Here is a 25,161-nt window from a genome sequence, read left to right on the forward strand (position 1 = left end):
TCGAACCTGGGTCTTGCCAGGTCCCCGAGAATCCCAGCTCCCAAGTTTCAGGAAGATGCTACTAAATTATGAGAAAAAGAAGGGGGCTAGTTAGGTGAAGTCTGTTTCTTAAATTCTGTCTTGCTCATCCTTCTGTCTCCCCGAGACTGAAGGTAATGAGATTACCAAACGTGACGTGAGCTGGGCAGGGGGCCCAGGACCCCTCCACCGCAGGCAGAACGGGCCCTCCTTTCCCCAGCTGCTGCGGCACTTGGCCAGGGGCTGGGTGGGACGAGGCCCTGAAAGGGAGGGAGCGACGTCACCACAGTACATCCCGCTCCTTCCAGCACCAACCCCCCCCCCCGCCCCCCGCCCCGCCACAGTGGGAGTCCAAGCAAGCGGGGGTCTACGAGGCACTCAGCTCTCTGCCATGCTGGCCCTAAGGAGATGCCAGGACCCTTGGGAGGCATGTGGCCCAGGGCAACCTGAATCTGTCTTCCTGTCACCTTCCCTGGGGTGGTTCTGAATTCAGCCCCCCGCCCCGCGTACAGGCAGAGAGATGTGCCTGTCTGGAGGGTCAGCCTGTATGTTTTTCACTCTTGCTATGGGAATTAGCTCAGCACAACCTTGGTCACGAGAGAGCCGCCGAGATCCGAGAGTGTGCAGGGCCGCGCAGAGCGGTCTGTCTGATGCCATCGGGTGTTCCTGGGTAGATGGGATGTGTCTGCTCCGGGAGCCCGCCTGGGGGCGCCGAGGGGGCAGCAGGGCTGGGTGTCCAGGTAGATCTGCTCTGCCCTGTCTGGGCTTGTCTGTCCCAGTGCCGCCATCCCTTGCCTCCTTTCTCCAGTCTGTCAGCTTCCCCCACCGTGACCAAAAGAGGCAGATTCCAGCAAGGCCACAAGGTGGCCCCAAGCAACTCAGAAACGACCGCGTGGAGGCTGGAACTCAGGGCAGTGGCCGAGAGCATCCATAGTACCTTTCTGGCAGGTGTAGAGCTTTGCAGAGCACCTTCCTTCTGTCCTCTTGTGGAGTCTTCTTAACAGCCCTGCTAGATGGGCAAGAGGTCGGGGAGGCAGATAGAGCAGTTGTTATCTTTGCTTTGAGGAATCTGAGCCTCAGAGAGAGGAAGTGAGACCTTGGGTTGACATGCCGTCACTGGGACAGCGGTCCCTCGAGAAACGTTGCTGTTCTGTGATAGGAAGGGGGCCTGGGGACCGGGGGCATTCATGCTCACCTGTCTCCCTGGGGTGTTTGGCCCAAACACCCTGGGGACCTAGAGAGTAGATACTTTTCCATGGCTGGATGAGGAGGGAGCAGGGGCCAAACTAGGCTGAGGGGTAGCAGGGTGGGGGGAAGCTAGGTAACTTTGCCAGTGGAGGGGGGCGGTGCGTCCAAGCCCAGAGCTGCCGTCTTTCTCCGGGTTGTAATCATTTGCCCTTCTTGGTTTTTTTATCCCCCAAGATGACGAAGATGAGGAGACTCCCGGGCCCTCGAGGCCGCCACTGCGGGTGCCCCTGCGGCCATCGCCGGAGGAAGAGGCCTGCCTGGCCAGGCCCACCCTGCTCCGTTCCTCCTCCTCCTCTGACCAGTCCGAGACGGTGGGGCCCAAGCCGGAGGCCCTGCCCCGGCCCTCGCCCCAGGCTGCCTGCAGGACCCCTCGGCACCCCAGCCCACCCAGCCCAGGCCTGGACTGGCAGCTCCTCCACGCCCATGCCCAGCAGACTGAGGTGTTTCGGCAGTTCTGCCAGGAGCTGCTGACCGTGCACCGGGACTTGGCAAGCAGCATGCAGGCCGTCGGCCAGGCCGTGGCTGAGCTGACCAGCCGCGTCAGCCAGGCGTGCCAGACGCTGATGGAGATCCGGGATGGGGTTCGGGCATCTCAGCAGGGGCCTGACGGGGCCGCCCCCGTGGGCCCCACCCCCCCAGCCGAGGCTCGCCCGGTGGAGCCCCCAGAGGCGCCCCCAGCACCAGCTCCAGCACGGACTACCAGGTCGCGGAAGAGAAAGCACAGTTTCTAAGCCGGCCAGTCTGCACTGGGAGGAAGAAAGCTGGAGGAGGGGCATCTGGCCTTAAGACGGGGGGGCCAGTCTCTCGTATCCACCATCGATGACCTTGTAGGGTGCTGGGGGGAACTGTCATCTCCTCACTGAATACAGGTTGGCTGCCCTGGGCTCAGCCCGACTCCCTCATCTTTGGCAGGTGCTTAAGATGCAGGAAAAACTGCCTGCTCAATGCTTGCTTGGCCTGGAAGGTCAGCCTCCTCTTGGTCTGCATCCCGCGGCAGCAGGCCTTGCAGGGAAGGGGGCTGCAAGAGCATCTCAATGGAATCCTGCTCTCCATCCTCAGGGCTGCTGCACCAGCCTCCCAGGCCCTGATTCTGCTGCTTTGGGAGGGGGCGGGGGGTGGGGGCGAGGCCTGCGGATGGCCAGCAGAGCTCAGCCCCTCCAGGAGGGGCCTGCCCTCCCTCCCCAGGGCTCTGAGCCCCTGCTTGGCCTTCTGCTTGCCCTCCGTGCGTGTGCGTGCACACGCGCGTGTGCTCAGCTGCCGTGCTTGCCTTTTGTGGGGCGGGGAGGAGAGCCAGGTGACGTCGTCAGAGGAAGGGGAAGACACAACCTGGCGATCTTAGAGCACTTTACGCTTCTCCGAGCCTGTGAGCTCGGTGGGTCCTCAGGACAGAGCGGGAGAGGCGGCCGAGTCGGGTGTTACGGTCATCATTACTGCCATCCTCATCTGCATTTCATAGATGACAAATGAAACAGCATCATCTACTCTGAGGTGAGGGCAGAACTGGAAGCCGGACCTGTGGATTTTTCCACCTCCCCTGTCAGAGGCCAGATCTGGACTTGGGAGGGGTGTTGCTCCTTTCCTGCCCCTGCCAAGCCCTCTGGGATTTGAGTGGGAGGCAGCAGCAGCATTTAGGATGTGAGTCCACCCCTGCCCTCCCACCTATCCCTCCCTCCACACACACCCCCCCCCCAACACTAAGGCTGACAGCCAGTGGCTGGGAAGAAGTAGGGTCCAAATCTCAGGATCTAGAAGGCAACCCCTCCCCTGGCTTCTAAACGAACCCAGAACCCAGCAGGGCTCCTGTCCCATTCCAGGTTCCAGCATGCCATGCCTCCGCTTGCTTGGGCTGCCTGTGCATTAGCTACACACATCTCAAAGCTTCGTGTTTGGTCTTGGAGTGTGGGGAAAGAGCCGGGTTCTTAGAGTTAGGGAGGGAGTTGGGGGTGGGGGGTGGCAGTTGCAAGCTTAGCTCTGCGTCCTCTTTGCTCCCTGGCCTGAGGCTGCCATATATCCCCAGCCAGCCATCCTTCCACACCAGCCCCCTAGAGCCAGAGTGGGGGCCGGGAGGATTGCTGCGCCCAGTGCCTGCCATGGCCGTTCCTGGAGTGCTGCTTCTAAACCCAGCCCGAGCTTTGCCCTGTGCTGGGAGAATGGAGGGCAAATACAGTGTCCTGGGCTCCTTCTCCCATTCTGTGGTTCTTTGGGGGTTCCCAGTCCCCAAAAGTCAACTCTCCCCTGTCTGACAGCCTGACTATATTGCCTGGCATTGCCCCGCCCTCTGATGCTGGAATCAAAGATTGCCTTCCCAAGTATTTTTGTTAAGATGGCAATAAAAAGAATTGATCTCACACTTGGAACACACTTGGTCTCCAGCATCTTTCTTTGGTGTATATTCTCTTTCTTCGCTTCCTGTGAAAACCTCAAGGCCCCCAAAGCACGGGTTAGATGACCGAGGAAAAACGTGTTAGTGAGAGGGGCTCAGGTGCCCCTGGCATTTTCCAGGTCCCATCAGCTCTCAGATGCCCTGTGTTCAGCACCCTTAGAGGAAAGGAAAGGAATTGATGGGCTGAGGGAGGCAAAGCATCCCCATAAGAAATCATTTCACTGCATTTAATTTCTCTGCTCATCAAAAGTGAGATGTTGCTCAATGAATTTTACCTTTTGTTCCCTAAAAGTATGTTAGGGGTCCTGGGGGAAAAAGCCCCACCATTTCTGGCAGGAGACTCCAGAAGGATCAGGGGCTGTCCATTTGCCAGGGTACCTCAGGGCCCACTGTGAGACACTCACTTTTTTTGCTCACCTGCCCGCTGATCTGGGTGTCTGACTGGCACAGGTAAAAAGCCCTGCTCACCTAGCTCTGAGACTTCTCATGAAGTGATTTTCTCTGGCTCCCCTGGGGAGTCTCTTCAGCAGGAAAGGGACCCCCTGACCTATGCATTGCCCTGGCTTAGTTCCAGTCACAGGGAGAGATTCTCCCAGGCAGGAAATGCCTGGGTCCTGACCAAGGATCCGTCCACTTTCTGGGAGATTCCAGCCTGCCTTTGATCTCTTGGAATCTAGGTTCTCCTCTGCCATTCTCGACCAAAATGCAGGGCCATGGAAATCAATATTATCCAATCTCCAGGAGATGCAAAGATGCTGTGAAACCAGGCCTGGGGGTCTTTGCCACCAAGGTCAAGGTGGTGACTGGCTGGCCTCTCCCTCTGGTCCTGGGGAGAGAGGAGGGCACGTAGGAGGCAGAAGGGACACAGAGATGCAGAGACATGTCAACTTCAGATGGAAAAGTTTTCCGCTTCTTTTTCTTGGCTTCAGTGGGAATGTGGGGCTAGCAAGTTAAACAGGAAGGTGAAACTGGTGCCAGTGGATGGAAATGAATGAGCAGCTGGTTTTAGCTTTAGACGAGGACATCAGTCCTAAGAGTCTGAGGCGTCCAGCTGTGCCGAGGGCTGGCTGAGTGGTGTTCTCTTAAAGTCTAGGTGATGATCTAGGCGGGGTGGATGCATGACCCAAAGACCTTCCCAGCCCAGAGACCTCAATGCCTAGCAGAATACAGAGCCCAGCCTCTCCTCCGTCATTCTTTTCCTATCTCTGCCTCGGGGTCTGGAGCTGCTTCCTTTCCATCAGAGACAGAGCCACTGGGTGGGAGTGTCTGAGCTTGGCTTTTGTCTATCCCCTCCGACAAAATAGATGCCCTGTAGGTTATTTTCTCTCTTGAGTTGAAACTGGTAGTTCATTTCCTGAGCCAGTTAGAAAATATGGTGCACTTGATAAGACACAGTGGGTGAGGTCTGAAAAGTGTTGTCTTAGGGCTTATCTAGCCAATACCCAAAGTCAGCATAGTTGAGAGTAAAAACAATCCATTATCATCATGAAAGTTTCAGTCCAGAATCACCCCACCACTGTCACCCCACCACCACCCACCCCCTTGATTGCTTCAAAGGGTTTGAAAAACTGTCAAATAAACACTAGTGTTCACAGATCAGCCTGTGCTGCGCATTTTCTATCATCCTTCTGACATACTCTGTGCTTCCAGCCAACGAGGTAGTGACCTGGAAACAACAAATAGAAAGATTCTCACTCTCTGGAAGCCTTCTGTTCCAGGAAGGGCCCTTGTTCACCTGTAGCCGTGTAATAGAGCAGGCGTGCTTCTTCATACAGGGATTGTTGAGTGAGGACAGAGGGATTCTAGGAGTGGATTCAGCCATTTGGGTGTTAACTGCAAAATACTTGAAAGCGGGAGACCTGGCTAGAAATAGTTGATGTTGGGACTTAGCTTGGCTCCATTTAGCTTGACTTCAAAAATGATATAACATAAACATCTTTTCAGGGGAATGGATTGTTTATGATTCACTGAGAGTTCCCATGTGTATCATATTTCAAATGCCACCTTTCAGAACAACCAGATACAACTGGATGCTGAACCAGTTTTGATCTTTGAAGATACTTTGTGATCTATACAGAGTTTTGGAGTTCTTTTCCTAAACATTTTAACAATTTATTTAATTAAAATATAGTTGATTTACAGTGTTGTGTTGATTTCTACTGTGCAGCAAAGTAATTCAGTTATACCTACATATATATGTGTATAGAGAGAGATATATATTCTTTTTCATATTCTTTGCCATTATGGTTTATCACAGGATAACGATTATAGTTCCCTGTGCTATACAGTGGGCTTCCCTGCTGGCTCAGCTGGTGAAGAATCTGCCTGCAATGCGGGAGGCCTGGGTTCGATCCCTATGTTGGGAAGATCCCCTGGAAAGGGAAAGGCTCAGTAGGACCTCTCTTCCTAAATAGTGATTCTTGTTGGGTTAGGAAAGTATGAGGAGGTAGAAAGGGAAATGGACTTGAATCTTTCTAAACCTTCTGACATCTTCACCAGGTTGCCCTTTGGAATAAATCCCTGATTGTTTTGTGTTCCTCATCTACTTTTTTCTCTTCAAGTTGAATGTCAGAGAAAATAATTCTATCTTTTAGAGCCGGATAGCTGTTTAGAAACTGGAAAAAGGAAAGACTGTATACTCTTCCCCTTGGGCTCTGTGATTCAAGTGATTTTTGTTAGAACAAAACATGAATGACTGGTTCGCCTCCCAAGTCAGGGAGTAGAGAAGTTTGATCTGCTTCAGTTCTGCTCTGTGCTGACCACTAGGCTGATTAATTTTGGATGTCAGATCCCAGGCTCTTGCTAAAATGGGGACTGGAAAAAGAGTTTGCACATTCAGAAGAAGTCTCATGTATGAAGAAAAGACAGATTTCTGCAGTTGGGGAGTTGAGATTATATGTGAGGGGCCTTATGTCTAGGGTACCACAGATGTGGATTCCCAAAGCTGTGGCCACCATGACTGTCCCCGCTGCCAGCCTTGACTGGAATTGGTGTTTGTAATGGAATTGGCTTTTTTAGGGGGTGGGGGAGAGGGCTTAACAGTCATAATTGCTTATTGAGGAAGACTTGGAAAGTGCAGAAAATTATAAAGAAGTAGAACCATCTATAAAAGCTAATCACTGTTAAAACATTGGTGTATTTCAAGTGGTTTACCAGGCTTGTTTTTAAAGCATGATTAGAACCATAATACATCAGTGCTATTGTTTCCACTTTGCATTATATCAGGACCGTTTTTCCATGTCATAAAAGATTCTTTGAAAAGATTTTTCTTTAGATGAGTAACATTCCAGCATACAAATATACCACGGTTTATTAAATCGTTTATCTGGTATTAGACATTTAGATGCTGCTTTTGCATTATTACGAGCAGTGAAACAAGTCAGTGTTGTGGTGTGCAGAGTTTGCATTCTTGATCCACATCTTAACACTTGGATATTTTTTTTCTTAATTTTACAGAAACTGTGGGGAAATCCACATAACATAAAATTTACCATTTTAAGTGTAAAGTTCAGTGGTATTAAGTACATTCATAGTGTTAAACAAATAGCACCAGCATCTGTCTCCAGAACCCTTTTCATCTTCCCCAACTGAACTCTGGACCCATCAAACACTGACTGTCTTATTTCCTCCTCTCCCAGCCCCCGGCAACCACCATGCTACTTTCTGTCTCTGTGAATTTGACTACTCATAGAAGTGGGATCATATACTATTTGTTGTTTTGTGACCAACTTATTTCACTTAGTATGTGTCTTCAAGGATTGTTCATGTTGTAGCATGGATCAGAATTTCCTTCCTTTTGATGGCTATTATTCCATTGGGTATATATATACCACATCTTGCTTATCCATTCATCCATCAGTGGACCCTTGGGTTACTTTCACGGTTTGACTCTTGTGCATAATGCTGCTGTGAACGTGAATGAACACACTTGCTGGAGTCCGTGTTGCCAGCTTGTTTCCTAAAGGGTTTTGCCAGTTTATTCTCCATTAGTATGGGAAACCCTAGTCTTGCCACCTTTACCAGTACAGAGCTGATCATTTAAAAAATTATTTGTGCCAACAATACGATGTGTTACTTTGTGTCTCTTTTCTTATCAGTGTTGGATTTTTTGCTGTGAACTATTGTTTCCCTCAGACTGTTCCAAGTACAGTTCTCTGGGCTGGGCCAGTCAGACATACTTTGATTTCTTCCCTAGCTTTTGAGACAAACCATAGCATGAGGAAAAGAAGGGTTTTTTGCGGGGAAGATAATTGCTTTACAATGTTGTGTTAGATTCTGCTCTACAATGAAGTGGGTCAGCCTATGTATACATATATCTCCTCCCTCTTGGACCTCCCTTTTTTGACTGCAAATTTCCTAGGCCCTTGGATAGCGCAGAACCCTAAAACTCCAAATATTGTCATCTTGTCCATTTGATCTGTACATTTTCACCTCCCTGCAAATGCTGCATCGTCTCACCCTTTGGAGGTGAGTGAGGTGGCAGGTTGGATATTGGAGATGTCATTTCAGGGAGAATGGGTGAGAGCTGCAAATTCTAAGGGTTCGACAGAACTTTGAAGGTTTTCTGGGCATTGCTAAATTGGTGCTTTACATGCCCACAATGGAGCCATGAATTCTGGTGGGAAAAGCATACACCTCAGTGCTCTATTTCCCGTTAATTAGCAGTGTGACCTTAAGCAAGTGACTTTGCCTCTCTGAGCCTCAGTTTCCTTACCTGAAAATGACTTCGATTAAGTGGTTGCTCAGCTTTCTTTGCCTCTTGTTTACCACCTCTCCTGTCTCCCCTGGGCATACTTTCTTTTTTTTTTTTCTTAAAGACTTTGATCTTTAGCATTCATTCATTGATTTTGTGGGCACCCTTGTCACATGGGTTTCTTCTGCTAGGCTTTGTGACATACTGGAAACAGTTCAAAGATCTTACCCTTACCACCATCAGAGGCCTGTGGGTATCTGGGAGCCCCTGCAGTTAAAAGTTAGTGAAGAGGGGGGACTCCCTGGCAGTCCAGTGGTTAAAGCTTTGCCTTCCAATGCAAGGGGTGCAGGTTCAATTCCCACTTGGGGAGCTAAGTTCCCACATGCCTTGTGGCCAAAAAACGTGTAAAATAGAGGCAGTATTGTAACAAATTCAAAAAAGACTTAACAAAAAGTTAGTGAAAAATAGTTTTCCAGTCTATCTGGGGTTGAATCTTATGTTTACCAGAACCTGGGAGGTGGGCAGGGCAGGTGTCATTTCCAGGCTCGGAAAACAGATTCTTAGGGGTACAGAGGCTTGAAGTCACACCAGACAGCAAGGCAAGGGGCTGGCTGCAGCTGGGGTGCCTGCTCTGGGCAGGGCGGCTGCCCTGTAGAGTTTGGCAGGTGCCCACATGCTCATGGACATCCAGCCACTGGCACCTGCCCAGCACTGTGCCTGGTACCAGCAGGCACTCACTGAAGAGTGGCCCGCGCCGTCTCACCTGTCTCCCTCACCCCCAGGTACGTGGTCATCTCCCGGGAGGAGAGGGAGCAGAACCTGCTGGCCTTCCAGCACAGCGAGCGCATCTACTTCCGGGCCTGCCGGGACGTCCGGCCGGGCGAGCGCCTGCGGGTCTGGTACAGTGAGGACTACATGAAGCGCCTGCACTGCGTGTCCCAGGAGACCGTCCACCGTAACCTGGCCCGAGGTGAGTGTCCGCCCGCGGGCGTGGGCCACGCCCGCCCCCCAGCCCCAGCGAGGCCGGAAATGCTTCTGTAGGCGCTTCTAGGAAATCCGATGGGACGTACTGTACACGGGGGAGACCCAGAGGAACTCAGGGAAACGGATGGGCTAGATTGGAGCAGCTGCTCTGGGATGGACCCCGGTGTGTCCTCCTTCCCCAGACAGGACCAGGAGCCCTGTAATAGATGTTTCAGAGCATGCAGGAGTGAGACAAGTCTCCAGTGCCAATCGTATAATCAAAATTGATTCTGTTTCCCCAACTCAGATTGATGGAAGGATGTTGTAAACTGCCACTGGCTCGATAATAGCAGCAATAACAGGTGGTATTTACTAAGTACTTAATATGCGCTAAACGTGTTTTCTACAGTGTCCCATGTAATCATTTCCATTAGCACCTGCTCTGTGAATGTGCAGTGAGAATTAGCTGGATAATATACATGTGAATGCTAGCATGTGGATTATTCTTTCCATCTTACTAGTGTAGAAACGGAGCATCAGATAAATACAGTGACTCACTCATCAGATAAATACAGTGGTCAGCAGGGGCAGAGCTAGGCTCCTAACCCGTGTCTGTCTCAGTCCAGGGTCTAAGTTCTAACCTACAGTGTGGTCTGGCCTCCCGGACAAAACCAGTTTCTTCCTTGCTTCCTCCTCGTCTCATTCCTAGCTGTTCTAATGATACGCTATGAAAGAACAATTTCTCTTAGAAGAAGAAGGTTGGAGAGAGGTGGGAAGGTGAGTTTATATATGGATCATAGCCTGGTGGGTGGGTGTCCATCCAGGCTCCATTTAGATGAGTCATTTGAAAGTGGTTTAAAATATTCCCCAGTTCCTAGCCCTTTGCCTCTTTGAGTCCATCCTCAGCCATTCCAGCACAAATGGGTAAGCCCAGGTCATTTTTCCAATGGGACCTTCCTTGAACTAAAACCACATATCCAAAGACCCAGAGTCCATCTGGTCCTGGGAACCAAACCGACACGCAAGCCTTACCATATTTCTGACCAACCTACTTATTGTAAATAAAGCTTCATTTGGACTATGAAGAGAAATGATGAAAAAGGGGTAAGAAGGACCCACTGGAATTACGCTATCTTCAAAACCAAAACAGAGCAAAGCAAATTGTGGACATTGAGAACACAGCTGCTGCCTGACTTGGTAAAAGGTATCTGGTGATCGGATGGGCAGTGGGAGGAGACCCAGTAGATACACTCCTCTCTTGTCTTCTTTGGAGCTGGGTGTTGGGCACATATGTGCCAATTACACTTGGGAAGGCATGTTTCCATGACGTGATTGCAATGGTTTCCATTTCATCTCCGGAGGTGCCGTGTATGAAAGTGTCTGGTACAGAGTAGGTGCTCAATAAATCTTTGTTGAATGGATAAAAGAAGGAATGAATGAAGACTGTCAAGAAATCTCCAAAAGAATCTTATCATCAGAAGAGGAGAAAACCAAGCTGTATCTGAGGACACAGGTTCCATCCCTTGGCCATGATCTTCTTGAATTCTTCTGGATCTGTAATGCCTTTTTTCCCCCAGTGTCTTCTCCAAAGCACAGCAAGCTACATCATCCTCAGAGAGCCCTGAGACCCAAGGGGAATGCTCAGAGAAGGACATGAGCTTTCAGAAGTGGTTCAAAGGAGCGTGGCAGACAGACTTGAAATCTGTCTGCCAAGATGTGTGAAGATACAGGAGGAAGGAGTGTCAATTCCTGGCCAGGCTGAGAAGTAGGAAATAGGAAGGAAACTGAAAGCCATGATGGGCAGGGTCCGAGCAGAGGGTGGACTTGGCCCCGAAGCCCTTGGGAGCAGCCCTGGGGCTCAGTGTCCTTTAGATGTGTCCATGTAGCCTGTAGCTTTGGCAGTATCTCATACGGTTAGTGGTGTCTGAGATCTGTGTGCCTGTCCTGCTCTGGAGGGGGGAGTCCCCCACGCTCAACCACTTAAGGTCTTACATGGAAGGAGACTTCTTTGTAATTGGAGGTTGGAGCCCCGCTAAAGTCCAGAGCTTGAATTATTAGTCCTTACTAAGTAGGAACTCTCGTTGGTGGCTTAAGTGGTAAAGAATCCTCCTGCCAAAGTAGGAGATGCAAGAGATGTGGGTTCGATCCCTGGGTTGGGAAGATCCCCTGGGGAAGGAAATAGCAACCCACTCTAGTATTCTTGCCTGGGAATCCCATGGACAGAGGACACTGGCAGGCTACAGTCCATAGGGTCACAAAGAGTTGGACACAACTGAGTGACTGAGCAGCATTACGTAGGAATATTAGTTGGAGCCCAGAACTGCTTCCTAAAGAGCATAAATTATTCCTTTGTGGTTATCTTTTAAGAACAGGATGCATCTATACATGTGTTCAAAGACTTTATTTGTTATTTGTCTACTTTGGGTTATTGATTTATTTTATGGTGTTTCCCCCATGCTTTGTGGAGGCTTTAGGATCAATTTCATAATGTTTAAAGGCCTTCTTTGACCCACAGATTTTTTTCTGGGAGCCTTGACCCCAAAGAAATCTGCTCATCCTAGAAAATTTGAATAACCTTGACCTTGAGCAGAGAGGCATGAGGAATCCCTGGTGATGTGAGCCTTGACTTCTTGACATCCTCGGCTATTTACTGCCTGAGTGGTCCATGAGAAAGTTCAAGGGTAGCCACTGACTTTAATCAGGGATTCTGATGGGCAAGTGTCTTATCTGTGGTACGAATGTGTCGCATTTTTTAAAAGTTCTCTTCATCTCCACCCTTTCTGCCCCTCAACTGTTACAGAAATGAGTTTCAGGAATTAAGGTCATTCCTAAGTGTTCATTTGAGGACAGAAATTGAGCGTCCTGAATAGGTTGCTCCCTTCTGAGCTGGGGTCATACATGGGCCGGGCACAGCACCCCATGCCAGCTGTGGGATGCCAAGGCTCAGTCACAGTATGGGACATCTGGGTTGTATGCAAAGAGCCCTTGGCCTTCATTTGGAGGCCTTGCTCAAACACAGCTCTCAGAAGCCTAATTACAACATATATTCAGAGTCACATCTCCCAGGACCCCGCCCCTGATCTAGGAAAACTTTGAGAGTTCCTCGCTGCACGGACAGCTGGTTGTCAGGGCCTTCTGAGGGTACCTCTTAGCATCTGTCCCCGCAGGCAGCACCCACACATCTATAGCAATCTGTGCAACTGTATTAACCATTTTGAAGAATCAGGCTAACATAATATATTGTTGGGGAGTTCACCAAGGTCTTTGACATCATTTACACGCTAGAAAGAAATAGAAGAGGAAACGTCAGAACTGTCAGGTAAGGAAACACAGCAGCTGTATTTTGAGCATGCGTTGTGTCCACGCGTCCTGCTTTATCATGCTAGCGGCTGTCATCTTGGAGCCCACAGCAGCTGCCGGTGTCCCTGACTTCCGTTTTCTTCCTGCCGTGGTCATCAGTGAGACCCACAGAGGTTCAGGCTATGCTTCCTCGCATCATCCTATCTTTTGCTTACTGGAAGAATTAGAAAGGACAGTTGCTATAAGATGGACTTTGCCCTAAGGGAGAGTCAGGGAGGAGAAAGAAGTGGGACTCGGTGCTTTGTGTACCTTTTACCAAGTTGGGCTTCCCTGCTGGTTCAGACAGTAAAGAATCTGCCTGTAATGCAAGAGACACGGGTTTGATCCCTGGATCAGGAAGATCCCTGGAGAAGGACATGACAACCCACTCCAGTATTCTTGCCTGGAGAATTCCATGGACAGAGGAGCCTGGCAGACTACAGTCCATGGGATCCCAAAGAGTCAGACATGACTGACTGAGCAACTAACACACTATCAAGTGGAAGTAGCCGTCTTCCAGTTGCTAAGACTGGAGGGGAAGCCTGGAGGCATGAGAGCTCCTTATGCACTTAGCTGAGCTGTTACCACCCACTCAGCTTACCACGTGGGACGTCATCTTTTAGGATGACAGGATGGTGAGTTCTTTAACTTCCAACTCCCCACACCTACAGCATTTGCTCAACTTATAAACATACCTGGGTTTGATCGCTGGGGTGGGAAGATCCCCTGGAGAAGGGAATGGCTTACTCAACCCAATATTCTTGCCTGGAGAATCCTGTGGGCTCTATAGTCCATGGGGTCGCAAAGAGTCAGACACGACTGAGCGACTTTCATTTTCACTTTTTGATACATAAGGCTATGTTGAAACTGCCTCTTTAAAAGGAGTTCTTGCCACTTTTTGGGGTCCTTTGACTCCAGACCCCGTGATCCATTCCTATTCTTTCTATCATGTAAATGATGTCAAAGACCTTGGTGAACTCCCCAACCATATGTTAGGTTAGCCTGATTATTCATTGAGTAATCTGTCCCCACTTTTTGCCACACCTGCTCCACAAGGCCAGACCCAGAGGGATTTGTCAAGCGACTTCCTGACAGGAGCGCTTTGTTTTCTGTTGGTTTCTCCTCTTCGGGGCTTTTCCCCACTTCCTCACACCCTGGTTTTCCTTCCTAGGAGAGAAGAGGTTGCAGAAGGAGAAGTCTGAGCAGGCTCTGGATAACCCAGAAGACCTGAGGGGTCCCCTTCAGCTCCCTGTGTTGAGACAGGGCAAAAGCCCCTACAAGCGTGGTTTTGACGAGGGGGACGTGCACCCCCAGGCCAAGAAGAAGAAAATTGACCTCATTTTCAAGGATGTGTTGGAGGCCTCGCTGGAATCTGCAAAGGTAGAGGCCCACCAACTGGCACTGAGCACTTCCCTGGTCATCAGGAAGGTCCCCAAGTACCAGAATGACGCCTACAGCCAGTGTGCAATGACGATGTCGCACGGCGTGCAGAATGTCAGTCGGACCCAGGGGGACGGGGACTGGAAGATCCCTCAAGGGGCTTCCAAGGAGGCAGGCCCCCTGGAGGACGAAGAGGAGGAGCCTTCATCGTTCAAGGCCGACAGTCCCGCCGAGGCCTCCCTTGCGTCCGACCCTCCCGAGCTGCCCACCACCTCCTTTTGCCCTAACTGTATTCGCCTAAAGAAGAAGGTCCGGGAACTCCAGGCCGAACTAGACATGCTTAAGTCTGGCACGCTTCCTGAGCCCCCCACCTTGCCAGCGCAGGTACTGGAGCTCCCCGAGTTCTCAGACCCTGCAGGTAAGTTGGGGTGGATGAAATTGTTGTCCGCGGGAGGAACGTGCGGTGGACAGTGTGGAGGGGGGCCAGGCGCTCCCTGGGGGTGCCACCTTCAGGGAGAGACCCGGGAACTCAGAGGTGGGCACCGGTCGCAGTCCACGCCCTCAGCTGCCTCCGACAGGCCGCCTTACAGCTCCCTTGGGGGCTTCGTGTCTTGCCCTTGTATCCTCCTCGTCAATAAAGGAAATTCCGCTGCAGGAGGGGGTGTGTGCTGTGTTCTTGACCCGTTGCCTTTCTCCGATGTCTTATCCCAAAGCCCACCTTCTAAACTCGAGCTTTCTCTTCTCTTCCAGTTCCAGGCAGGGTGTCCCATGCGGGAGAGCCCCCGGCCTTCCTGATGGGGATTCAGGGCAGTGACCTCCCTTTTGTCCGTTTCTCTTGGCTGCCTGGTTCTTTTAGGGTTGTTCAACCATGAGGGAAGTTTCTCACTGCACAGCTGTATTAGAGATTTACACAGTGCTTCCTTTTTAACCACACCCCTTAGCTCAGAATGAGGTGGTGCAGCTCTTCCAAGCCTGTGTCTTAACTGCTTTCTGATCCCCAAATCACTTGGGGCCCCAGCTGCCTTCCTTTGAGGGCACATTAGTGGTGGGACAAACGAGTCCCACGTTCTCGCGGTCCCGCCGTGCATCCTGGGACGTGCTCTGTTCCTCCACGGGCTTGGCTTTCCTAGTTGTCCTCTTCGGTGGATACAGGACATTTAAGTTCCTTGGGCTCATGCTCGTGGAGGGTGAGGGCAGACAGCCTGGAGCGTGGTGGTGGCCACCGGGGCTAATCCGCAAAGAGGATCAAACATGTGTGGATGACAAGGATGCTTACAAGTAAATTCCAGGCTGGAATTCAGTCTGTTTCACAGAATATGACACCTGCCTTCTGGCCCTTATTTCCTTCATTTTGGAAACATCTATGTTTGTTTGTTGTTGTTGTTGTTTTTTTTCTTCCCAGCAGATATAACGGGTTCCTTTCCCATTTGTCTTCCAGCCTCAGAAAGCATGGTCTCCGGCCCGGCCATCATGGAGGACGACGACCAGGAGGTCGATTCGGCAGACGAGTCCGTCTCAAACGATATCATGACGGCCACTGACGAGCCCTCCAAGATGTCCTCGGCCACGGGGCGCCGGATCCGGCGCTTCAAGCAGGAGTGGCTGAAGAAGTTCTGGTTCCTGCGGTACTCCCCGACCCTCAACGAGATGTGGTGCCATGTCTGCCGCCAGTACACGGTGCAGTCCTCACGCACCTCCGCCTTCATCATCGGCTCCAAGCAGTTCAAGATCCACACCATCAAGCTGCACAGCCAGAGCAACCTGCACAAGAAGTGCCTGCAGCTCTACAAGCTCCGCATGCACCCCGAGAAGACGGAGGAGATGTGTCGCAACATGACGCTGCTCTTCAACACCGCCTACCACCTGGCCCTGGAGGGCCGGCCCTACCTGGACTTCCGGCCGCTGGCCGAGCTGCTGCGGAAATGCGAGCTCAAGGTGGTGGACCAGTACATGAACGAGGGAGACTGCCAGATCCTCATCCATCACATCGCCCGGGCGCTGCGCGAAGACCTGGTGGAGCGCATCCGCCAGTCGCCATGCCTCAGCATCATCTTGGACGGGCAGAGCGATGACCTGCTGGCCGACACGGTGGCGGTCTACGTCCAGTACACCAGCAGCGACGGGCCCCCGGCCACGGAGTTCCTGTCCCTGCAGGAGCTGGGCTTCTCCAGCACAGAGAGCTATCTGCAGGCGCTGGACCGGGCCTTTTCCGCCTTGGGCATCCGCCTGCAGGACGACAAGCCCACCGTGGGCTTGGGCATAGATGGGGCCAACGTCACAGCCAGCCTGCGGGCCAGCATGTTCATGACGATCCGCAAGACGCTGCCCTGGCTACTGTGCCTGCCCTTCATGGTGCACCGGCCCCACCTGGAGATCTTGGATGCCATCAGCGGGAAGGAGCTCCCCTGCCTGGAGGAGCTGGAGAACAACCTGAAGCAGCTGCTTAGCTTCTACCGCTATTCGCCGCGCCTCATGTGCGAGCTGCGGTCCACGGCGTCCACGCTCTGCGAGGAGACCGAGTTCCTGGGGGACATCCGGGCCGTGCGGTGGATCATCGGTGAGCAGAACGTCCTCAACGCCCTCATCAAGGACTACCTGGAGGTGGTCGCCCACCTCAAGGACGTCAGCAGCCAGACCCAGCGGGCGGACGCCTCGGCCATCGCCCTGGCCCTGCTGCAGTTCCTCATGGACTACCAGTCCATCAAGCTCATCTACTTCCTCCTGGACGTGATCGCTGTGCTCTCACGCCTGGCCTACGTCTTCCAGGGCGAATACCTCCTGGTGTCCCAGGTGGACGACAAGATCGAGGAGGCCATCCAGGAAATCAGCCGGCTGGCCGACTCCCCCGGGGAATACCTGCAGGAGTTCGAGGAGAACTTCCGGGAGAGCTTCAACGGGATCGCCATGAAGAACCTCAGGGTGGCCGAAGCCAAGTTCCAGTCCATCCGGGAGAAGATCTGCCAGAAGACCCAAGTGATCCTAGCTCAGAGGTTCGACTCCCGCAGCCGGATCTTCGTGAAGGCCTGCCAGGTGTTTGACCTGGCCGCCTGGCCCCGGAACAGCGACGAGCTCCTGAGCTATGGCAAGGAGGACATGGTTCAGATCTTTGATCACCTGGAGTCCATCCCCACCTTCTCCCGGGATGTCTGCAGGGAAGGGCTGGACCCCCGGGGGAGTCTGCTGATGGAGTGGCGGGAACTCAAGGCTGATTACTATACCAAAAACGGCTTCAAAGACCTGATCGGCCACATTTGCAAGTACAAGCAGCGGTTTCCGCTCTTGAACAAGATCATCCAGGTCCTCAAAGTCCTCCCCACCTCCACGGCTTGCTGCGAGAAAGGCCGAAACGCCCTGCAGCGAGTTCGCAAAAACCACCGCTCCCGCCTGACTCTGGAGCAGCTCAGCGACCTGTTGACCATTGCTGTCAACGGCCCTCCCATCGCCAACTTCGATGCCAAGCGAGCCCTGGACAGCTGGTTCGAGGAGAAGTCTGGCAACAGCTACGCGCTGTCGGCCGAGGTCCTCAGCAGGATGTCTGCCCTGGAGCAGAAGCCAGTGCTGCAGACCGTGGACCATGGGTCAGAGTTTTATCCGGATATTTAGGAAGCTGGCATTGCAGAGTTCACTAAGCTGTTGAATATTTTTTTAATCTATACTCATAAGCTTTGATATATTATATAAATATATATTATATTATATATATCTATAAAAACCCACACTGAAAAAGAAATTTTAAAAACCAAGGTGACATGTCCACCATAAGCTACTGGGAGTTTTCAGATTGGAATAATGTCGGAAACTGACTCTTGTCTACAAAATTTGGCAGCTGTGACACACCCCGTGGGAACTCATTTTCACTCACAGAAGCATGTGCTGGGGCTACGCGGGCTCCCACCTGACTGTCAACCAACTCGCATAAGCTAAAGTGACGGGTCTGTCATCCCCTTTAGGTAGCCCATTCTGTTTATGTTCTCATTTGGGGGTTGAGGGGTTTGGGTTTGCGTGTATGTTCTTGCCTTCTTTTTTTTTTTTTTTTTTTCTTGTTTGGTTTTATGAGCGGGATCTCTTGGCCTCTTGGTTGACACGCTGGTCCGGCAGAATCAGACCTCTGATTTTTGGATAGGGTGAGCTGTGTATCCGGATCAGGGTGTTCGACGTTTTCTCCCCCTCCCACCCGGCTGGAGAGGTGTTCATTCATTCCTGGATGAGCGTTCCTTCACTGTCTCTGAATCAGAAGTGTCGGTCAGACTGTGACACCTGCCAGTCTCCATCTGTGTCACCTCTCCCGCCCCTGGGCTGTTGATTCCCTCCTTCCAGTCCCCTGGATCCTAAACATTTTACCTGTTATACTGAAGGCAAAACTGCCTCACAACGGAGCTTGAAATCCTGGGGAGAAGGGAGGACATGAGCCCTTTGCATTCCTGTTTTTTACCTGGTGTGGGAGACCATAACAGAATTCCATTCAGATCCAGGGAATGTGGGGGAAATCCAGAACCAAGAAGTCCAGACCCCAGTAGGGCAGCGATCTTTGGCTAAAAACACGTAAAATGAAAAGTATGTATTCAATTTACATGAATTATTTATACTCTGTCTTTATAATCATATAATGTGTTTGGGGGTATATTATTTTTTCCTTTAATAATCGAGAAATGCCTGCTAGAGTTCAGTGGCAGGAGATGTCAATGCAAGTTGTGCCCTGGGTTATGCATAACTCTGATGAGAGTCTCTAGAGATTGGGTCCTTCTTTTGCAATAAGGCTGATGACAAGCCCTGCAGCCTGGCAGGAAGGTAGTGGAAAAGTGGGGAATGCGTCTATGCCTGCGAACGCTTCCTTTTTTGAACAGGGTAGAGATGTCCTCAAAGAAAGGCATAAACAAGAAGTCAGACAGACTCTCAAGGCATCAGCCTACACACACACACACACACACACACACACACACACACACAGCTGAGATATAAGCTTTAGAAATAGCCACTTGCCTACTCCCTGAGGCAAGTAGTGGTTTCATCTAGAGGAGTCTTGATCAATGCTCTTTTGTTCATTTAATTACCAGTATACCTCGCAAGGGAGTTTTTTTTAAACAAATGTGCGTGAGCTGTTAAAAACTTCTGTCAGTGTTTCCACATCTGATGTATGCATATCTGATCTGCAGAGGTCCTACATTGTGGATGCAGGTTCTATTTGGGGGAAGGGAGGAAGACCTGCATTGTCTATCGTCTGTCTATATGAGCCACCCCTCTCTTTTGGCAGAGGGTGGGCCAAGGATGGGATGATCTGGCCACAGGCAAGGCCTCGGTGTCCCCAACCTGCTCGGCTCAGACATTAGAAAACTGTGGTGGCTTCCTCCCTCCTTGGTTTATCTTGTCTCTGAGGCCTCATGCCACCGATGAGAGCCGGAGTGGAACTGTCAGCGACACTGAACATGTCACCCCCTCTTCCTTGTCCTGCCAGACCTTCACCCCCCACAGACCCCCTCCCCCCACCCCCATGGTCTTGGTGCTATGATAACTTTAGAATCATTGCTGCTAGTCAATAGCTTTTCATTATATAAATATATTATATATATTATATATTATTTTTGAAACTTTTTTGTTTTCAACAGTGATGTAGCATGTTAAAACAAAACAAAACCAAACCAACTGGTTTTCTCCGACTGTCCCACTGCCAGGCCTCATATGCTGCCTTCTTCAACAAATCAATGCACCCCTGCCTGGTGACATTCACCCCTCCCCCCCCTCCCCAGCCTCACACGCTTTCCCACCCTCCTCTGAACAAGGAGAGAGTCAGCAGGAACTTGCAAGGAAAGCCCTTTCTCCAGCTTTGAAATTCCCAACCTCATGCATGTCACTTTAAGCTGATGTCTTCTCCCGCCATCCCCCTTGTCCGATCAGGGTCAGTATCTGTGGTCAAGTGCAAAGCACAAGGGTCCACCTTTCCCTCCTCGACTTCCTCTCCACCACGCACCCAATCCACCGGGTCTGCGGGAGAGCTCCCTCTGGACATCACACGGACCAAGATGGGTCGAGATGGGGCAGAGATGACTGGCAAGGTGGGCCTCCATAGGGATCAGAAACAGTAGTGGGGATCCTTTCTTCTAGCCAACAGATGCCTTACGCCTCCCCCTGCCCACCTCTGCGCCTCCCCACCCACTACATCAGGAGACAGGGAGTCATCCCCTAGACTACCACTCATTTGAAAACCAGGAGGAAAGACTCGCTGATGACTGCCTGAGTACTGTGGCCGGGCCACAACTGCTTCCTCTCAGGAGGCCATGGCCAAAAGTAGCTCGAATTTTTATCCAGAGGGGAAAGAATCATTTGGGCCAATGCCAATGTCTACCTTATTATTTCAGAGGAGCAGGAGCCAGCCACCTGCCTCTGGGCCAGGAGCGTGGATGGCTGCTAGCAGCACTAGACTTCGAGCCGTCGCCTGCCCAGCCAGGCTCCAGACCTCTGACAGGATGGGCTATCTGGAGATTCCCGAAGTTTGGGAAGGCATCTCGAAAGCTCCAGGTGCTCATGGCAGTCTGAAGGCCACTTTGCCTGGGGACAGGGAGCAATTTGGGTGACACACCACTACAGTTGATACAGAGTCTTTACCCTCAGAAGTTCCAGTGTTTCTATCCTGTGAATGCTGCATGCAATTCCCCGTCGTTTTCACTCCAGGCATTTCCACTCTCTGCCTCCAAGAAGGACTCCTGGGGTATGGGGACTCTTGGGGTCTGCCCACAAGCTTGGGCAGTCTAACCTCTCGTCGATGAGTATAAAAAGCTGTGGCCAGGCAATCCTTCCATGCTGATGGACAAGGCAGAGCCCTTAAATTCAACCCCTGGCTTAGGAGAGACAACCATTGACTTAGAAAAAATTATTCGTGTCTCTGGAGTCAAGCTTGTCTTCAGTGGGTTGACCAATTAGTGATTTTCTTTGGTTCATGGAGCGGGTGGGAAATGAGATCAGGTTTGTGGCCGACGGTGCCAAGGAGATACATCACAGAGCTTGGGAGCCAGAAACCCTTGTGATTAAAAATGGTCTGCTTTTTCTCAATGGAGGGAAAAAACAAAAAGACCTGTTGCCATCTTGTATCTGTCTGTGAAATGTGAGGTAGCCCAGCCCTGTCTGCAACTCTTGCCACTTCCCAATTTCCAAGTTTCACCTGTCTGGTTGGGTATGACAGTCTGGGCATCCACAACACCAGCTTTTTTTTTTTTGTTTGTTTTTTTCTTCTTGGATGGCCGCTGAGCACATCTAGTGCTGGGCAGAGCCTCATTTCCTCAGCCTCACTGAAAGAGGAGCGGAGGCTCTATCTCCTGGACCCCTGGTTAGTTGCATTCGGTGCTGAGCCCTGAATCTAGGACAGTTGGAGGTCTCCACCCTGGCCCCTGCCAAGTGTTTCCATGTTGAGTTGTCTTGCTGAGCCTCCTCTCCTTGACTTGCTTATGTTGCCCCTTTGACTTGGAGAAAGGACCTTGTAATTATTTAAGGTGATGTTTAAATATTTTCCATTTGTTTTGAAGTGTTGCCAAGAGGGAGAAAATAGGCAACAGCGGGTCGAGTGCTGAAAATGATCGGGGAGAGGCTGAAATGGACCAGACTTGGCCCAGCCTGGGCTGTGGAATGGGGGCTATTTTGGTTGTTTACCTGGAGCCTCGTGGGGTCCAGAAAGTGGCTTGGGGGTTGAAACAGAACTTCTCGATTCCTTGCCCTTTGTTTTCTCGCCTGTAGGAACAGGAATTCTGTATCTAGAGCTCGTTGTGGCTTCCGATCTGATTTCCAAGTAGAATTTGTGTTCTTTCTTGGTCCCTACACCCAGTTTGGACAAAAGGCTCTGGCCCTCATCCCTCCTTGCCCTTTCAAGCAGCAGGCCAGCCTGGGACAGCCAAAGCAGGGAGGCCAGGCCTCCTTAGATGAGAAAGGCATGTTTACAAGGCAAGTGAGTTTGGGACAGTCCCATTTCCGATGCCAGCCTCCCGGGGTGGGAGGTGGTGCTGGGTCATGGCTTCTAGGCTGGCTTCCTCCTCCAGTCTTGAGGAGGGGGTAAGATTATGTCCAGAGATCCACAGGGGCCCTTCTCCTACTTGGAGGAAGGCCTCTCTCTGCTCTCTGTGGACAAGGTGCTTTAGCTGAGTGTCTGGAGCTGTGATACTTTAAAAAACCTTTGAGGTGATCTTTGTGTGTTAGCCAGAGGGAGAAAAAGTGCCCTTTCGGGAGGAAAAATGGTACGGCCCTCCTCTTTCATCTGGCCCTCCCCACCCCCACTCCATCCCTTCAAGTGGTATCGCCCTGGAAATACCTATGCAATCCAGTCTCCCTAGGAGAGTGCATGGAAGCAGGGGTATGTGCAGTGTATAATACAAATGCTACAGCATATATATTGTATATATGGACAAATGCAGTACGTATACACACAGAGTAAGAGATGAAATCACGTCTATATATCTATAAATAATATCCTATATATTTATACATTTCTATGTTTTAAATAGATATAAAAAATAGAGTCTATAGAGAGCTGGGAGAGCAGCGGGAAAGCCTGTCGCTGTGTTGTGAGAAGAGGGAGGACGTGGAGCCTTTGCGGGGGAGCCCGGGGCAGCTGCGCAGGTGGGGTTTGCTGGGAACGGGGCCTCCTGCCGGAGTGTTGGAGAGGAGAGTAGCCAGGCCCTGGCCCTGTCTGTGCACTTTTCTCGCCTTTCCCACACGCAGGCTTAGTCTGAGGTCGAAAGGAGATCCTCACCCCCTGGGCTCCCTGCAGAAGTGTCCCCTTTGCCCCCCAACAAGCCTCCGCTTGGGTGGTCCCTGCTGCCCGGCAGTAGGATGTGGTCTCTGACCCCCTGGGAGAGGGACACTGCACAATTTCCCCCACTACCCTCCCCCTCACAGGAAGGAGCAGCGCTGGCGGCGATAGGAAAGGTGCAGATTGGACCAAGACGGGTCCAGGAGAGATGCCGCGCCCCCACCTCCCCACTTTAGATGCTTTTTGCTGCCCCCCACCCCCACCCCTGCCCTGGAGGCCAAGCCTCTGAAATACAGCCGTCCTGGCCTCCCTCACCCACTCTTTCATCGCCTGCCAGGGCAGCATCGCCAGTCAGCGCTGCCCACCCTCCAGAGGCTTTCCGGCCAGGGCAGGGGGTGGGTATCAGCTAATGGGAAAGGGTGAGAGAGACATATCCGCACACTCATAAATTCAGTGGCAACTCCAGTTCAGAAGCGGGGCTTTGGCCCAGTCCACTTTGCACATCTGCTGCTGCTGGCTGCACTCAGGACAGCGCCCCCCACCCCTCTCCTGTGCCCACCGGCGCTGCCGTTAACAGGCAGGTCTAGTTCACGTACACTGTTCTGATTCTGTGACTCGAGGCAGAGGCTGAGCCAGACGCCCCAAGCTCATCCAAGCTCATCCACTTCCTCCGGGGAGGGCGCCTCCCTCGGCTTGGCCCAGCCCCCCTCCGCTCCTGGATGGCCGGGACGTCTGGGGGCCCGAGGGTCACCGGTGCCCCCGGCTGAATGACGAAGGGCCTATGCAGCCCTGACGGGATCAGAAATCCGTTTCACTTCCAGGTTTCTCTCACGGTTGTTTTGCCCCACGGTGGAGGTAGAGGGGGAGGACCCGACCTGGCCGCAGAGGATGGGAGACAGAGGGCAGCTACACCCTCTGCCCTCTAGGCCGGCCTCTGCCTTTTGGCTCGGCTCCCGTCTCCGAGCCTCCTCTGACCTCCGTCCTACACTTCCATACCATTTACCAACGTACCTCAGTCTCCAGCAGAGCGCCCCCCTCATGCCCGCAGTCTGGGCCGGGGCGGGGTGTCTGTTCTGCCAATGCCCACCTCTTCTCCACTCCACGTCCACCCTGGTCTCCTTGAGCCACCGCTAGCTGCCAACCGGGTCTCCGAACACCCTCCAGTGCCTGGCTCAAGAGAGACCAGGCCCGGCCCGAGCCTTCCTCCCGCGGCGGGAGGTCAGACCCGTGGCCAGGGGATGGGCATCTTCGGGTAGCAATCCCACAATGCACTGTACCTCAGAGAGAGAGCGTCCTCGGGGCGTCAAGGGCGTCGGGCCCTCCGTCCAGAGGAGGACGGCCGGTCACTACACTGCTCCCCAAAAGACAAGGGCCAGGCTGCCCTCGGGGCATCCTCAGTTTCTTCACTTTTGTCTCTCTGGAAGAGCCAGCAGTCTGATTCCGTCTTTTTCAGCCCCGCCGTCTCTCTCCGCCTCTCCACCCCCACGCTGCTGAACTGTTTCATTTCAATCACAGAGGAAAATAAAGTGGGGGTGGGGGGAAATACCTAGGAGTCTATTATCACATACATATTAATATGTTAATACTTTCTTTCTTAAAAAAAAAAAAAAACCCTCGATGTTATTATTTTGCAGACTACGCTTTATAGTACCTGTGTGACGGGACCTAGAACACTGGATACAAATAGAGCTATGTTGGTTTATCATAATATGTACGCAGAAACTTTCCTTTTGTCATATTATCCTTGTAATGTAAGAAGATTGTTAATAAAAGCATTTAAATTTACTCACCGAGGTCGGATCTCTGCCTTCTTGTCTTCCTCCCAGCTCGTACCCAGGGTGATTCAGAATGAGTCCCACGCTTGGGTGTCAGGTGAGATTGCCTGCCTGCTTCCTGGTCAGAAGCAACTGGAAGAGGCCTTCTAAGTCCACTTCCTGCTGTTCTTACTTTTCCGCTATTCGAGGCCACTTCTAGCTGGTAACCTACACACCTCACCCACCCGTCTGGCCAAAAAGAGGTGTCACCAAAACCGTTTAAAATAAATCTCTCGCCCCCACACATATTTACCCCACAAAATTCTCAGCGCTATTGCAGATGAGACAGGCAGGCAGGCAGGCAAACTCTGCTTCAGTCATGCCTGACTCTGTGTGACCCTAAGGACTGCCGCAGCCTGCCAAGCGCCTCTGTCCGTGGGATTCTCCAGGCAAGAATACTGGAGTGGGTTGCCATGCCCTCGTGCAGGGGATCTCGGATGAACAGTGTTCTAATTCTCCATCCAACTACTTGCATGATTCACCACTGACAGACTCTGTCTCCAGGGAGGGTCCTTCCCAATAGTTTGCTAATGGTGCTGGTACAGGGGTGGGTGAAAAGTGATGCTTTGCCCAAATTGTCCTGGAAAGAAGA

At 51.8% G+C, this 25,161-nt stretch overlaps 1 protein-coding gene across 4 annotated transcripts in view; it reads left to right on the top strand.

Annotated features, from left to right (window-relative positions):
* PRDM11 (PR/SET domain 11) overlaps window positions 1-24,540 on the top strand; it is a 94,865-nt gene extending 70,325 nt beyond the window's left edge. For 2 of the 4 annotated variants that reach the window (XM_061152273.1, XM_061152274.1), the window contains exons 6-8: window positions 9,125-9,312; window positions 13,816-14,442; window positions 15,463-24,540. In XM_061152273.1, the coding sequence (XP_061008256.1) occupies window positions 9,125-9,312; window positions 13,816-14,442; window positions 15,463-17,627 (2,980 nt within the window). In that variant the 3' untranslated portion in view covers window positions 17,628-24,540. Of the gene's footprint in view, window positions 1-1,440; window positions 3,626-9,124; window positions 9,313-13,815; window positions 14,443-15,462 lie in introns of those variants that run through there. The other 2 variants (XM_061152275.1, XM_061152277.1) reach the window with 2 other exon arrangements.
* Window positions 24,541-25,161: the final 621 nt, after the last annotated feature.

The sequence above is a fragment of the Dama dama genome, chromosome 1, assembly GCF_033118175.1.
Source record: "Dama dama isolate Ldn47 chromosome 1, ASM3311817v1, whole genome shotgun sequence".
Classification (NCBI taxonomy): domain Eukaryota; kingdom Metazoa; phylum Chordata; class Mammalia; order Artiodactyla; family Cervidae; genus Dama; species Dama dama.